This window comes from Labeo rohita, chromosome 11, assembly GCF_022985175.1.
Source record: "Labeo rohita strain BAU-BD-2019 chromosome 11, IGBB_LRoh.1.0, whole genome shotgun sequence".
Classification (NCBI taxonomy): Eukaryota; Metazoa; Chordata; class Actinopteri; order Cypriniformes; family Cyprinidae; genus Labeo; species Labeo rohita.
Genome location: NC_066879.1, coordinates 7,932,091 through 7,948,010, shown reverse-complemented (window position 1 = coordinate 7,948,010; position 15,920 = coordinate 7,932,091). Strand labels below are relative to the sequence as shown.

At 34.6% G+C, this 15,920-nt stretch overlaps 1 protein-coding gene across 3 annotated transcripts in view; it reads left to right on the top strand.

Annotated features, from left to right (window-relative positions):
* Positions 1–2,316: 2,316 nt before the first annotated feature.
* palm1a (paralemmin 1a) overlaps positions 2,317–15,920 on the top strand; it is a 53,978-nt gene continuing 40,374 nt past the window's right edge. Inside the window, exon 1 of one of the 3 annotated variants that reach the window (XM_051122659.1) lies at positions 2,317–2,701. In XM_051122659.1, the coding sequence (XP_050978616.1) occupies positions 2,697–2,701 (5 nt within the window). In that variant the 5' untranslated portion in view covers positions 2,317–2,696. The remainder of the gene's footprint in view (positions 2,702–15,920) is intronic. The other 2 variants (XM_051122660.1, XM_051122662.1) reach the window with 2 other exon arrangements.

Genomic DNA, 15,920 nt, shown 5'->3' with positions numbered 1-15,920 from the left:
TCTGATTGTTTTGTGTTATCACAGAACCAGAGCACTCAAATGAAATGATCTGCCTCATGAGCGATCATTTGACCCTGACCGCAGAGGCCAAGAAACCACCCAGATTGCATTTCACACCCACCTCCACCCTGCCTCCATTTCTTCCTTTGTGTCTTCCCCGTGTCAGAGCGAGAGGGAGAGAGAGTTACGCCGCACTCCGAGAGAGCTGGCAGCGCTCCAATCCCCTGCGACGGCAACATTTCCATTGATCACAGCAAATGGAGACATGTCAAGTTACCACGGCAACTGGCAGGCCAGTGAGGCGGCTCCGTGCACAGGCTGCCGAAGAGTCTGCGTGAGGACTGGCTGCAGGAGCATCAGGGTGGAGCTGTGTGGGCTGGAATCCTTCCTTCTCAAAAGAGAAGAAAACATGCCCACCGTGTTAAACAAGCCATTATCTTGCTGCTTCCAAAATAAAAGTGACTAAGAGATTTTCTGACCGTGTTTGCTCTGAATACATTTCAGAAAGCCGAGTTGGTGTGGAGGACAAAATCGTGCTCAACTTATTAACAGTGTGTATGTATTTTATTGATTTATACATTTCCAGTGGGTTATCACCTATTTAACAAACTCAGAGTTCTATAATAAGGTCCTATGGTAATGTATGGACAGAAAGAGCTGGTCATGTACTCCATCTACAGGCTGCCTACACGACACACAACAACAAAACCCAGCAGCAGTGTGCTGAAAGAAGTACACCACAGATTGTCATAATGTGTCAAATGCATGATATAATCTGTTAATAACATAATAACTTATGGAGTCTAACTCTCCTCAGTGTACACCGTAACATACGTTAAATAATCACTGGAATTTTTTTTTGTACATTCATTTATCATTCAATTTACTTTTATATTTTTAATTAATTTAAACATATTTTTATTTATTTATTTATTTTAGTATATATAATATTTATGCCGCTCAAATTGTTATACAGCTAAGAATATTTTTTAAATAATAAATAAATAAATAATATTTTTAAATTGACTAAAAATAAAAATTAAATGTAAAGTAAATTAATGTAAATAAATAAATAAATAATATTTTTATATGAAGTAAAAATAAAAATTAAATGTAAAGTAAATGTTTTTTTTTATGTCATTTTTGTTTTTTAAATTTATATAAATAATTTAGATTATGTTATATGTATTATTGCATACATTGAGAAGAGCAGACTCCATAAATTATGTTTTTGGCAAATTGTATGCATCACATATTATTACATATAAATAGTTTGTGCATAAATATTTGTGCACATTTCCAATTCTGCAAGGTTACATGAATAATTATGGGCAGAACTATACATGCAGTTACACAAGGAATATTATTTCTTCTACTTAATTAAAGGGTTGAAAAGTTAATGTGGCATTCAATCATTTTTGCAGCAGAAGTGCATTGGATTATGTTACTATAATTGACTTTTTAATGAAAAATGAAAAGGTTAAAGAGGTTACAGAAACAGGAATAATCATATTTCTTCTTTAAAAAAAAAAAAAAAAAAAAAACAGCTGTATGTAAAAAATAAATAAATAAACAAACAAACAAACAAACTGTATTTAAACAAATTCAGAACAGATTGCTAATATAATTTTATAGTGAATAGTACATTTTCTAAAGCCAAATTGGAAGAATTGTATCACTGAGTTTTGGTTTATATTCTGAATTAGATTTTATTTTATTTATTTATTTATTTATTTTTTACATTTTCTGCTTTCATGTTAATTTTAGTTAAAGATTCAACCATTTTGTTGTGTGTTTTTATCATTTTTAAATATATCTATATAGTTTTTAAAATTCATTTTTATTGATATTTGTTTCTTTAAGTACATCAAAAGAAACTAAAATGGAAACTAAACTGCCTTTGGAAACTAGCTGAAATAAAAGTTTATAAAATAATAAATACAAATGATTAGAAAAGTATATTTTATATATTATAATCATTTCTGTTAAAATGTTTAACTATTATTATTTGTATTATAAATATATATAATAAAAAAATCATAGTTTGAATTTTATAAAATAATAAATACAAATAATATAATAATAATTATATATATATATATATATACTTAAAGTTTTTTTTTATTTCAAGTAATGTACATGTTTTTATGGGTTTAATTTTAGTTAACTATAATAACCCTGGTTGGGAGTTTTGATATAAATCAACAGAATCTCTATCTTCATTTACATCATTAAATATTCTGACAATGATTTGCAAGATGTCAACGCACACTTACAGACTCGCAGTACCTTCTACGTCCATTAGGGGAGGACAAACCACCCCTTTCATTATCAGACTGGGCCAAATATCCTTTAATATAAAACATCATTAGACGCGCATACATACAAATCACAGATCTCTGAGAAACCCGACACTCACGGAAAGCTCATGAAGAGACGTTACACTGCAAATACCTTTAGAGCTCGTTGACACGGACGCGGACTGTATTTTCCGGGTTGCGCTGGTCTGATCATAAGGCAGAGAGAGGCAGATTCAGGGGAGGGACGCCAGCAGCAGCAGCTCCCGGTCTCACTGCACACGCACAGGGAGAAGACACAGGGCTGACACTGATGGTGCTGCGCCTCTGAGAAAAAAAGACAAACACTTCACCCGGGAGAATTCACCTTAAATTTGAGGGAAACAGCATTGGGACACTATGGAGTGAGTATAGCAACTATTTTTCATTCAGTGGGCAGGCCAGTGTGCCGCTGGCCCTTATAATGAGTGAACGGAGCCACACCTGCAAAACATCCCAAGCTCTGCTCTTCTCTTGCAATTCATATACAGAGATCGCGTTGGCTATCTAGAGCACATGTAAACGGTGTTTTTAAAATAAGGCTGTATTTTTCATGTTAAAACGCATATTGTTTTATTGCTAGATTTTGCCGTGGTTGGTACAGCGGATAACGGTATGACATCCAGCGGTGAGCAGCATCCAGCACACATGCGCTCTATGCTGACAGAAATAGGTTTCTCCTTCATGGCTTTGACACTCCGTGCAGTTGTTTACATGCCTAATTTAGGAACAGCTCGTCTTTTTTTACTCGTTGAGGTACTTAGTTACACAAAATGCTATTCCTCTGATATGTGTGTCTGTGTACAGTGTCGCGTACTGTATTTAACCACGAAATAGGCAAGAGGCCACTAATCAGTCGTGCTGATATTGAGCACTACAGCACGACTGTGACAACAGAAGTCATACAGACTAGTACGTATTCAGGGGCGTCGCTAGGGCTAATCATTCTGGGCTCGAGCCCCGAAAGTTTTTACTCCAGCCCCGAATGTTTTTTTGTATGGCCCTATGATTTCCATGGAATTTGACAAAGTTTGAATGATTTAATCAAAAGTTGGTCATAAACTTAAATCAAGTCGCGATATGGACTCGTATCTGTAAATATTATGCCGCAAAAGACTATTTAAATATGAATCCTGCATGTTCTGCGTGTCTTTTTATGAATGAACGGCGCGGATGCGCGAGTTCGTTTTCTATACGTGTAATACTGACACGCGCAGTCATTTCAGCGTCTGCCGTTTCACTAAATGAGGGCGTAAATACATTAACAACATCTCCAGAACTGCTCTGAGAGTCACTTCATGAGCATTTCACTGTTTCATTTGAGTAAAACAAGCGTCAAATATATACACAGAAATTTAAAAGTATTCACGGCAAGTCGGCAACCCGTCAAAATAAAAGTTCGGTTTAACTTTATTCATCATTCAGTATAATATACGTGCTACGTACTACTACTACTATTAATTAATAAAAATGTATATATTTTTTTAACACAATATTTCTTCCATGTTTTACATTTTAATAGTAAATAGTTTAATAATTTTCATTAAAAGATCAATTAAATCAATATTTTATACCTTCATCTGATAACCAGAAAAATACACAACACAGAATTCCATAAGGCATGTAAAAATAAATAAAAGTTGTTTTTATGCATTCAAATAAACAGACATGCTAAAACATATTTGGTAACAATAAAACGTAAAGTGAGAAAAAAGTTAAACATTTCATAGGGTCCTAAACATGTAATTTTTCCTAACTTTTGATAAATTGACGGTAATTTAACCATTAAAAAGAAGACCAGAAAAATGAAAACAGAAAACAGAATTTGAAAAAAAAATAAAAAATAAAATGGAATTTGGGGAAAAAAAATAGGGCCCTATTTTTGCATCCAACTATATATATGTTACAGTTATAAATACATTTTCAAATGTATTATTTTATTTGTCTAACATATTTTTGTAATGTTATAATTTTGTTATAATACTTGGATATGTTTGCTATTTGCAGTGATTACTATTTACTATTGTTAATAGTGTGACAAGGTCTTTAACACCCGGTTTAATGCCCCCAGACCCACCTAGAAGGATCCAGGTTCAACCACTTGTGTCAAACAAAATCTTATTGAGCATGATGTGAGCTCCCACCCACTACCACTAGCCCCTGATGTTTTGGCACCAGCCCCGAATGTTTTAAAATCCTAGAAACGCCCCTGGTACGTATTATCGAGTAACTTACGTTTAAGAGAGAAATCCGTTTTTTTTCTTGTATTTCTTCTTCAAAAACTAAAAAGTGAATGAAAAGAAGCCAAAACAGTAACGTTAGCTTCGCCTGTAAACAAGCAATTGGCACAAAATAGAATCCGGTCTGGAGCACTGAATACCAATGGAATGGACTTAGAGAGTTCCCTCTTTAGAACGCATCACTGTGCGCAAACTCCACTTCGGATTTTATATTTCCCTCTATCCACCTTACTTCTCCTGTAAGAGTTGCCGCGGCCATTTGTAAATTTTATGGGTCTGGCTTCCGGTGTCATCTGCGTACAGCTAATTTTAGCTGTACAAAATAGCTCTTTTTGCCGCGTGATGTTGCAAATTAGTGTGTCTTACCATATTATTTAATGTATTATCTTAATTATGAATACATTGGTTTGTAGTGCAAACAGTGTCATATTATTCTTATCGTTATTTTCCTACAACATTTTTCTCACAACACTTCATCAGTTGCCCATATTTGCAGCTCTGAACGTAAACAATGCCACTAAACTGAACGACACTTGCATATTTTGCTGATTATCTGAAAATGGTCAATTATTGTCATGTTTTGGGCTGTACTAATCGGTTGGACCGGGAAAAACATTTGGAGCACTATAGACTGACAAAAGTTGTAACAAATCAAGGTGAATAATGCAAAGCACTGTATGAGTAACAAAAGGCGTTTGTGGTTGGCCAAACTGAACCAGGATTTCCAGGGCAAGAATCTTGACAGCGTTAGTGTTTATTTTTATCATCTTCGTTCAGGTACACTGTAAAAAATAAAAAAACACAATTTGTTGAGTCAGCTTAAAATAATTTGTTACCCTGCTGCCTTAAAATTTTAAGTTCAGTCAACTAAAATAAGTTTAGTCAACTTCAAATGTTAAGTTGTACTAAGTAACAACTTAGATATTTGTGTCTGCTAAACTTAACAGATGGGTAAGTAACCCAGCTGCCTTAAAATTTTAAGTTGATTCAACTCAAATATCTAAGTTGTCACTTAGTATAATTTAACATTTCAAGTTGAATAAACTTTTTTTTTAGTTGACTGAACTTAAAATTTTAAGGCAGCCAGGTTACAAATTATTTTAAGTTGACTCAACAAATTGTTTTTTACAGTGTAGGTAAAACACTGGGCTAAAATCTTAATTAATATTGCTCATATGTACCTATTACCACCTATTAACTTTAGTTTGTCAAAATATTGTGCTCTTTCCTGCTTACATCCTTCTCTGCATGATTTAGCAGCTTGCACATTTTTTCTGTGGTTTAGACAGCATGAATTAGCAGAACAACGTATTCAGTAGTATATTTACACGTGCAATCCATGCTGTTGTTTACATCCGAGTATAGCCAATATGGTCGCGTATCCGGGTAACTGACCAAATCGTGATGTAAGTGCAAACCCTCTATAGCTGTTACTAACCCAAAAGTCTCACCCATAAGCTTACTTCCACATTAAAGAATGATGTGGATACACCTTTTTAACCTAAGAGCGCATGCAGCCATTTAACTCGAATGTGCCAGGCTTCCGGTGTCATCTGTTTCCGGTTATTTTAGCTGTACAAAACAGTTTCTTATGCTGTGCTATAATGCTAATTTAATTTACTATAATAATAAACATAAATGCAAAAGTCTCGAAACAGTTTGTTAATGCTGCTTGCTTGATATTGCAAGCTGGTATTTCCTATAATATTATTTTAATTTGCTATCATAATCATAAACACTGGTTTGTAGTGGAAATATTACCATTTACTGCACTTTTTTAGTCTTGTAGCTATTTGCTTATAGCAGCGAATTAATCGGAGGATGCACAATCAAAGAAAAAGGCTTGCTTCTGTTTTGCAAAATAAAGGTGGATACTGTAACAAGAGAAAAATGCAGATGTTCTTTTAAAAGCCAAATCGAACAACAACTCCACTTTCATTTGAAATTTATATTTTCGCATTGCTTTCAAGAATAAGTTAAACTAATTAGGTGATTAGGTTTTAAATAATTTTCTTTTTACTAATCATATGCATACTGAATTGTGGTGAATTTGTCTGAATTTCTAACTTCATTTGCTGCACTGGTACTTGCACTGGTAAGCAATACAACTAGAGTTAATTGTAACATTTTAATATATTTTAAATGGAATTAAACTTCGCACAAGTTGCCCCTTGTGTAATGCTTTATACTTGAAAAAATGTTGAGATAATTTCTTCTGAATTGTGACATACAACTGAATGAAACTGATTATCAAAAATGTAGAAAAAATGTAGGGTGGGACTTGGTTTTGTTCATCAGTTGTTGATGGGATGGAGGCAAATATAAATATAAGCTTGCGGAAAATTGTAAAAAAGGGCGGGGTTTAAGCAGATTGGAGAAATCTGTCAATGCTGGAAAATTAAATTATGACATTTTGATTATGACAAGGTCAAAACATTTTTTAAAAATAAAACATACATGGATGAATTGTTCACAATAAAAGCATTAAGATGCATTTAGAAAACAGAATTCCCATTTAATGCAGACTTTAGACAGTGATAATGAGTAGAGATTTTAATTGATTCAGTGCCATCTTAAAATAAGGATCAACTTCAAATAAAGATTTCTGTCGGACTGATTTCTGTAAGCATGCAGCGAGCTGTAATGATATGTGAAACAGCCTAATAATCCATGCACTGAGAATCCTGTTTCCCTCTTTGAAACCAAGAGGATACATACATCATGACTGGGGCTTTAGCTAGAGGAGCAGAGACAACTGCCGGCAGACTTAATTACTCTAATGTAGTCCACCAGAGAGAGGGAGAGAGATGAGGGGTGGGCTGACAGTTGCTCCTGGAATCTGAATGAAAGGCCCTGCCCATATCGGATGACACATGCCTCTCCATTAGCGACTCGCAGGGGTCTGTCTGAAACCCCATAAATGACCAATCCATTCGGGGAAGGATGAAATTAGGCGCTGTTTTATTGGCACAATGAAAATATCTTCCTTGAAATATGATCTGAGCTGCTTTTAGCTGACAAAAAATGCGGTGGTAATTGTATGGATGAACCTATTGTGTATTTTAGGTATGGTGTGTTGCATTTTTATGTCCAATGCAGGTCTGGTGAAATTTGAGAATGCTAAAGCTGCTGTTTTCCTTTTCAATAAATGGAGCGTTATTAACCTCAGGCTTCGGTGAGAAGGTTGATGGTCACGTCAGTTCCTGTTGATGTTGCTTTGAAACTCAGCATGCGTACCATTTCCCCACTGTCGTCCTTGTGAAGTGCTGATTTCTGCCACATGTGCTGAGGAATGCTGGGAAGCTTCAAAGGATTCATCAGACTCCATGTCTGAGCTGAACCCTAATGAACAGGCCTGAAACTGCTTGGTCAGGGTTCCTCAAAGAAGGAAGATGAAGAAAATCGAGAACTGAACTAGTTTAAAAAAGCAAAAGGGAAACCCTTCCCACCATGCTTTAAAACAAACATATCCTTTGCTCCTCGCATCCTGTCCGTTTTGTTATTCACCGTCAGTGTGAAAGGAGCTTATCGTATTTATCGCTCATGGCTGACACCCTTTACTGACAATATGGGGCGAGGTCGTATAAATTAGACAGTGTTCTTTCAGTTCAGTTCATTGAACGGTTCACGAGGAAATCCACAGGGACGTGCCTGTTTCCCTGGACAGAACAGTGTTGATTTCAGTCATCAAAAATCGTTTAGTGTATTCCACCCATATAGGGATAGTTCACCCAAAAACTCACCCTCCACTTGTTTCAAATTTGTATGAGTTTGTATGAGCTGAACACAAAAGAAGATATTCTGAAGAATGTGGGTAACCAAACAGCTGATGGTAGACATTTAAGTCCATACTTTTTTGCCATACTGTGGGAATCAGTAGGGTCCATCAATTGTTTGGTTGCTGACATTCTTTACTAGGGCTGTCATGATTCCTTGATTAAATTCGAGTACTCGATTATAAAAAAATCCTCGATTGCATTTTGACCATGTCGATGAATGGAAGTGCCGCATTCCACAGATGAGAATCCATGAGAAGCATTAATAGACCGTTTTCTAAGGCTGCACGAAATATTAAAGCCATTTAAAGATCATACTAAAGCATAGTGCTATTGTGAATGCACAAAGGCTGCGATTCAGGTAAATATGCGCTTTATTTATATGTGTGTAGGTTACGTGCATCTCAAAACGTCTCCATTATTATAACGTTTGCACCACTCCAATGTGCACCATTTCATCATATTTATAAGGTAAATCATTTATAAACCTACACAACACAGGAGAACACATCACTAGATTAACTTTCTCAATGCGCTAAATGGTCAATCTCGATTTCAAAATAAAATTTAAACCCTCACTCTGAGTTTACACATTTTGATGTCCACATTTTTATGAAATTACAATGACTATAGCATTTATGTTGTAAAGAAATGGTAAATATTAAAGATTTAAGTGGACATTTGACTTAAATGTTGTTTAGTCAATATTACACAAGGATTAGATCGCCCCGTTGGGGTCCTCTGCAGTCATTTGTTATATTACACAATGTACGTTAAAGGAGAACTCCACTTCCAGTACAACAATTTACAAATAATTTACTCACACCCTTGTCATCCACGATGTTCATGTCTTTCTTTCTTCAGTTGTAAAGAAATTATGTTTTTTGAGGAAAACATTACAGCATTTTCCCCCATATAATGGACTGATATGGTGCCCCGATTTTGAACTTGCCAAAGGGCAGTTTAAATGCGGCTTTAAACGATCCCAAATGCTGTTGTAAACGATCCCAGCCAGGAAGAAGGGTCTTATCTAACAAAACGATCGGTTATTTACATTAAAAAAAATACAATTTAAATACTTTTTAATCTCAAACGCTCATCTTGCCTTGCAGTCCTTGAACTCTGTGTATTCTGGCTCAAGACAGTTAGGGTATGTCGAAAAACTCTGACCATATTTTCTCCCTCAACTTCAAAAATCATTTCAAAATCATCCTACATCGCTGCTGAAGTACCGACCCAGTCTTTGCAAAGTGAACGTGCAAAAAAGATCAAACACCCTTAACAAAAAAGGTAAAACAGTGATATACGACGATTTTGAAGTTGAGGGAGAACATGAGATGGGAGTTTTCCGACATTCCCTAACTGTCATAAATAGGAACAAAAACAGTCCAGGCAGAGTAAGACAAGACGAGCGTTTGACATTAAAAAACATATAAATAGTATTTTTTTTAATGAAAATAACCGATAGTTACACTAGATGAGACCCTTCTTCCTCGACTAGGATCGTTTGCAGAACCTGATTTTTCCAAGTACGCCGTGTTCCTGGATCAACATCTTTGTTGACCCTGGAACAACATTGTGATTAACCAATCAGATCCGTAAAAACAGTTTATAATTTTTGTGAAGTTTAGGCTTACAATCAGTATTTGGTGGCTGTACATTAGTGTCATTCATCTATCATTTCCTCTGATTTTAGGGATTACTCATGGGTAAGTTTAGGTTTAGGTGTAGGGATGTGGTCAAGATTAAAATTTTGGATTAAAATGTTGTTCCAGGGTCAACAAAATATGCTGACCCAGGAACACATCTAACTCAGCAAAATCAGGACGTGCAGGATCATTTACAACCGCATTTGGGATCGTTTGAAGCCGCATTTAAATTGCATTTTGGAAGTTCAAAATCTATATATGGAGAAAAAATGCTGAAATGTTTTCCTCAAAAAACATATTTTCTTTACGACTGAAGAAAGAAAGACATGAACATCGTGGATGACAAGGGGGTGAGTAAATTATTTGTAAATTGTTGTTCTGGAAGTGGACTTCTCCTTTAATGTAAAGTTATGATTCTATGATTATTACATTATTTATTTTAACTGTTTTGTTCAATAAAGCCATATACTGATATTTTTATATTTTATTTGAACTAATTATTATTGCTATTATATGTGTATTATAAGTCATTTTAAAGCATATTTTTCACTGAGGTCTATTTTTTATTTATTTTTATTATTAAGTTATCTGATTACTCATTTAATTGTCAGAATAATCAATCACTTAATTACCAAAACAATAGTTAGTGACAGCCCTATTTTTCACAATATCTTCTAATGTGTTCCACAGAATAAAGAAAGTCATACAGGTTTGGAACAACATGAGGGTGAGTAAATGATGACATTTATTTTTGGATGAGCATTCCCTTTAATTTCAGTGCAAAACACACAGGCACATTTATTCTGTATGTGAGGCTGTGCACATGGGTTAAACTTGCACTATAAATCAGAGTCAGTCTATAAAGTCTGAGTTCAGGCTAAGCATTTAATTTCTTTGGCAGTGATAGGCTGAATTGTCTTTGGAAATCTTTAGACAGTAGACGTGACAAATCTGGGGGAATAGATTTGATGATTACAAATGTTTTAAAATATCACCTGTGAAGCCTGGAGGCCTCCATCCTTCTCCTCTCCACTACAAGCAGCACTAGTAAAGGTTAAACGAATAATCTCAGGGCATCGAAATAGTTAGCCCTGACATTTAAGTGAGTTTTACTGAGTTACGGTTATTAGTTTTGTAGGGTCATTATGGGAGCATGGATCATTAGGCGGATTCTGCTGCTGGGATGCCGACTGACTTCATTTGTGTTGTTTATTTGATTGAACATTTGTGTGTTGATTGAACATTTGTTATGTTTTGTTGACATTAACTCTCACGATCCTCGAGTCATTCTCAGGAAATTATTTCATCTGTTTCCCCATTAATTGTTACTTGTAGTTAAATGGGCACTGAACTTATCTTATTTAATTGAAAGTATAAAAATATGCAATGATATTTGGTAGTTAAGTCCATAATTTGTCATTTTTGTACTTTATTCTTTAATTCTGTAAAGTTTACCTCAAAAAATGTTAAAAGTAAAAAAAAAAAAAATAGAAATAAAAATGAAAGCAAGTTAATATTTTTTATTACATTCTTTAGTTCATTTAAAAACATTAAAATTAAAGAATTAAAATTATTTTTTAATTAAAAAGTATGATATTGGAGTTTGTAATTTTTCAAATTATAGTCAATTATAATTAAAAATAAAATTATAAATGTCAGAATTACTTTTTATAAGGGTTGAAATAATGTACTGTAGCATTTTAGGATTAGTAACAATAATTAATTTTGCAAGGTAACTGCAAAGAGTGTGATTGTGTTTGAAACAGAGTTATTGTTAACTAAATCTAAAACTATTAAAATGATTTTCATTAACTGAAATAAAGTAAAATATAAATATTAAATTAAAACCTAAAACTTAGAAAATTTGCCTTGGCAAATAACCAAAATAAAATACGTTTAAGTTAAAAGTTAAATGTCGTTAGTTAATATTTTTTATTAAAACAAAAAAAAAGAATTTAAATAAAATTAAATTATTTGTTAATTAAAAAGTCTATGATATTGGAGTCCTACTACAAAAATGTTGTTATCTTTTCAAATTATAGTCAATTATAATTAAAAATAAAATTGTAAATTTTAGAATTAATGTTGAAATAATATACAGTAGCATTTTAGGATTACTAACAATTAATTTTTAGTAATTTGCAAGGTAACCACAAAGATTGAATTGCTGAAACAGAGTTATAGTTTACTACATACTAAATTTAAAACTATCAAAATGATTTTCGTTAACTGAAATAAAGCTGAAATAAAATAAAATTTAAATATTAGATTAAAACCTTAAACTAAACTAAATAAATAAATGAATACATGAAAATGGGAACATTTGTCTTGGCAAGCAATGGAAAATAAAATAAATTGAAGTTAAAATAAATTATTTTATATAGAAACAGAAATATCTGAGTAAAAAAAACATATATATATACACAGTCATGTGAAAAAGCTAGGACACCCTATTGAATTCCATGGTTTTCTGTATCAGGACATAATAAAAAATTATCTGGTTCTTGGCAGGTCTTAAAATTTGGAAAATAAGTCCTCAGATAAACATCATCACATGACATATCACACTGTGTCATTGTTTATTTAACAAAAATAAAGCCAAGATGGAAAAGCCATGTGTGACAAAGTTAGGACACCCTATAATTCAGCTGCCTGTAGATCCACTTTTAGCAGCAATAACTTGAAGCATTCATTTTTTGTGTGACTTTATCAGTCTCTCACATTGTTCTGGAGGAATTTGGACCACTCCTCTTTTCAACATTGCTCCAGTTTATTGAGGTTTGTGGGCATTTGCTTATGCACAGCTCTCACCACAGCATTTGAGTCAGGATGAGCTCTGGACTTGGACTGGGCTATTGCAACACCTTGATTCTTTTCTTTTCAGCCATTCTGTTGTAGATTTGCTGGTGTGTTTGGGATCATTGTCCTGTTGCATGACCCAATTTTGGCCCAACATTAGATGTCGGACAGATGCCATCGCATTTGACTCTAGAATACTTTGATATACAGAGGAGTTCATGGCCAACTCAGTGACTGTGAGGTGCCCAGGTCCTGTGGCTACAAAACAAGCCCAAAATGATCAGCCCTCCTCCAGCATGCTTGTGTTTTGGTATGAGGTGTTTGTGCTGAAATGCTCTTTAGGTTTATTATGGCCAAACGTCTCCATTTCGGTCTCGTCTGTTCAAAAGACATTATTCTAGAAGACTTGTGTTTTGTTTAGATGCAACTTTGCAGACCTAAACCATGCTGCAATGTTTTTTTTTTAGACAGAAGAGGCTTTCTTCTGCCAAGCCTTCCAAACATGCCATTTTTGTCCCATATTTTTCTAATGGTATTGTCATGAACTTTATCATTTAACATGTTAACTGAGGCCTGTAGAGTCTGAGGTGTAGTTTTTGGGTTGTCTGCCATTTCTCTGAGCTTTACACGGCCTGATCTTGGGGTGAATTCTCTGGGACGTAGACTTCTTGAAGGAGAGGTGTCTGTTTGAAATGTCTTCCACTTGTGAATAAACTTCAGATTGTTTGGAAATGGCCGTATTACTCTTCTCAGATTGATGGCAGCAACAATTGCTTCTCTAAGATGATTGCTGATGTCTTACCTCCTTGGCATTGTGTTAACACACACCTGAAGGCTCCAAACCAGCAAACTGCCAAAGCTTATGCTTTTATAGAGGTGCTCAGACTTGCTGATGATCAGTTAATCAAAGGTATTTGATTAGCAGTGCTTGACTGTTATTTACCCTCTTAATTCCAATGTTAACAGTAAGGGTGTCCTAACTTTGTCACACATGACTTTTTCATTTTATTTTTGTTCAAATTTGTCAACGTTGTTGTTCATCTGAGGTTTTAATTTCGAAATTTTAAGACCAGCCAAGGACCAGTTTTTTTAAAAGATGTCCTGATACAGAATACCATGGAATTCAATAGGGTGTCCTAATTTTTTCACAAGAATAACACACACACACACACACACACACACATATACATATATATATATATATATATATATAATATTAATAATAATAATAAAGCTACAATCTTCCAGGACAAATGATGTTTGAAATGATGTTTTTTAAGGGCTTTTAATTAATTTTTGAAGAAAGGCAGATAGGAAATTGGATCCATTTTCCCAGTAGACCACAAATAAGTACTTTGGTGAAAATGTGTCTTGAATAGTCCTCTTAATGTCTCTATGTTTGCGGGACACTCCCGCAGCGGTCATGGGGTCTCAAAGCTGCTCTTTGTGCCTCCTGCTTTTTTTACTGCAGGAGGACGCTTGTTCATCCACACGACCTCAAAACATCCCTGCTCTCAGCTGAGAGACATGAAATGATCTAACTGCTGAATCTGTTAAAAGAATGCATTGGGACCGTGTTGGCCGAAACGAGGTGCTGCTTTATTGAGTGGAAAAACATCTGTTTCAGTTCTCTGGCATGTCTGATGTGATTTCTTTAGGGTGAAAGAGATGCTCTGAATTCCTACTTCTCTCCAGACTGTTTTTTCGAACAAGTGGTGCATGTCAAAAGCAACTTAATTTGTGAAATATGTGATTAATTTAGCATCTAAAAAAACTGAAATACCTGAGGAAACAATAATGTCCTTTTATGGCCCGGTCCTTTCAGAATGAAATTTCTATTGCGGCCAAGAGAATAAAATACAGATGTGGAAACATTTGTGGATTTGTATTGTCTGAACATGTTTCTTAATGTTTCGGTGGTTGATTTAAAGCAACGCCGATGAAGCAAATCAGCATATTCTGAACGATCATGTGACACTGAAGACTGGAGTAATGGTGCTGAAAATTCAGCTTTGCATCACAGGAATAAACTACATTTTAAAGTATATTCAAATAGAAGACTGTACTTTTAAACTGCTATGATATTTCATAATATTGCTGTTTTTACTGTATTTTTTAATCAAATAAATGCAGCCTTGGTGAGCAAAAAGACGCTTAAAAAACATTTTAGAGTAATACATTGAGGAGAACTGAAAGACAAAAAATCACACCAGTTATTTGAAAATAATTGCAGAAACAACAATTAAAATAAGTTACTTTATATTTTTTATATTGATTAGTACTGTCAGTTCCTTCAGCTTCTTTGCTTGTAGTGTGACTCACTGAAAAGAGCAACTTGACTGAGTAGCTTTGCAGTTTTTGTAGCTTCCCTATCACCGGCTCTTACATAACATTACGAGACAACTTGGACGTGCTGTTGACAGCTATTAAAGTGTTAAGCTAGTAAAGAAAATCTAATCTGCTGGCGTATGGGGTGCGCTGACCGGACCCACTCTGAGATCATGCTGTTGTTTGTGCTAGCTGGGGCTGATAAGCATGTGACAGGAGGAAAATTAGCCAGACATATGACCCTCATTTTGCAGATGACTGAGCCTCCACTACACAGAATCTACAACTGTATATAGATTTTAAAAAGAGAGAAAAAATAATCAGTGAAGTATAAATTGTGTCATTTTATGCCTGACAATGCTGACCTACTAACCCTGAACCCAGCACTGCGGCAGATTCTCACTGAACTGATTTGTAGGAAACAGGGTTTTTTTTTTTTTTTTTTTTTTTTTTGTGAAGCATTTTTTCTGTTTGTGAAGCTAACAAACTGCATCTCCTTTTCAATTTTCACACTGACACTGTTGATATTGTAAGCACTGACTTACAGTCCACTAATATGCAGGGCTCTACGCTTACTTTTCTCTTTAGGAGCACTTGTGCTCCTAACTTAAAAAATTTAGGAGCTGTTACATGTAACACGAGCAGTTATTTTTTATTTAAATTAGATTGTATGATTTCAAGATTGTAAGCAAAACAGAGTGGTCTGACTCACTTTCATTTGTGAAGTTATGCTATAAATGCAAACTCACTCTCTGACAGCAGCAGCGATATAGCATTTCCTTGGTAACTGGT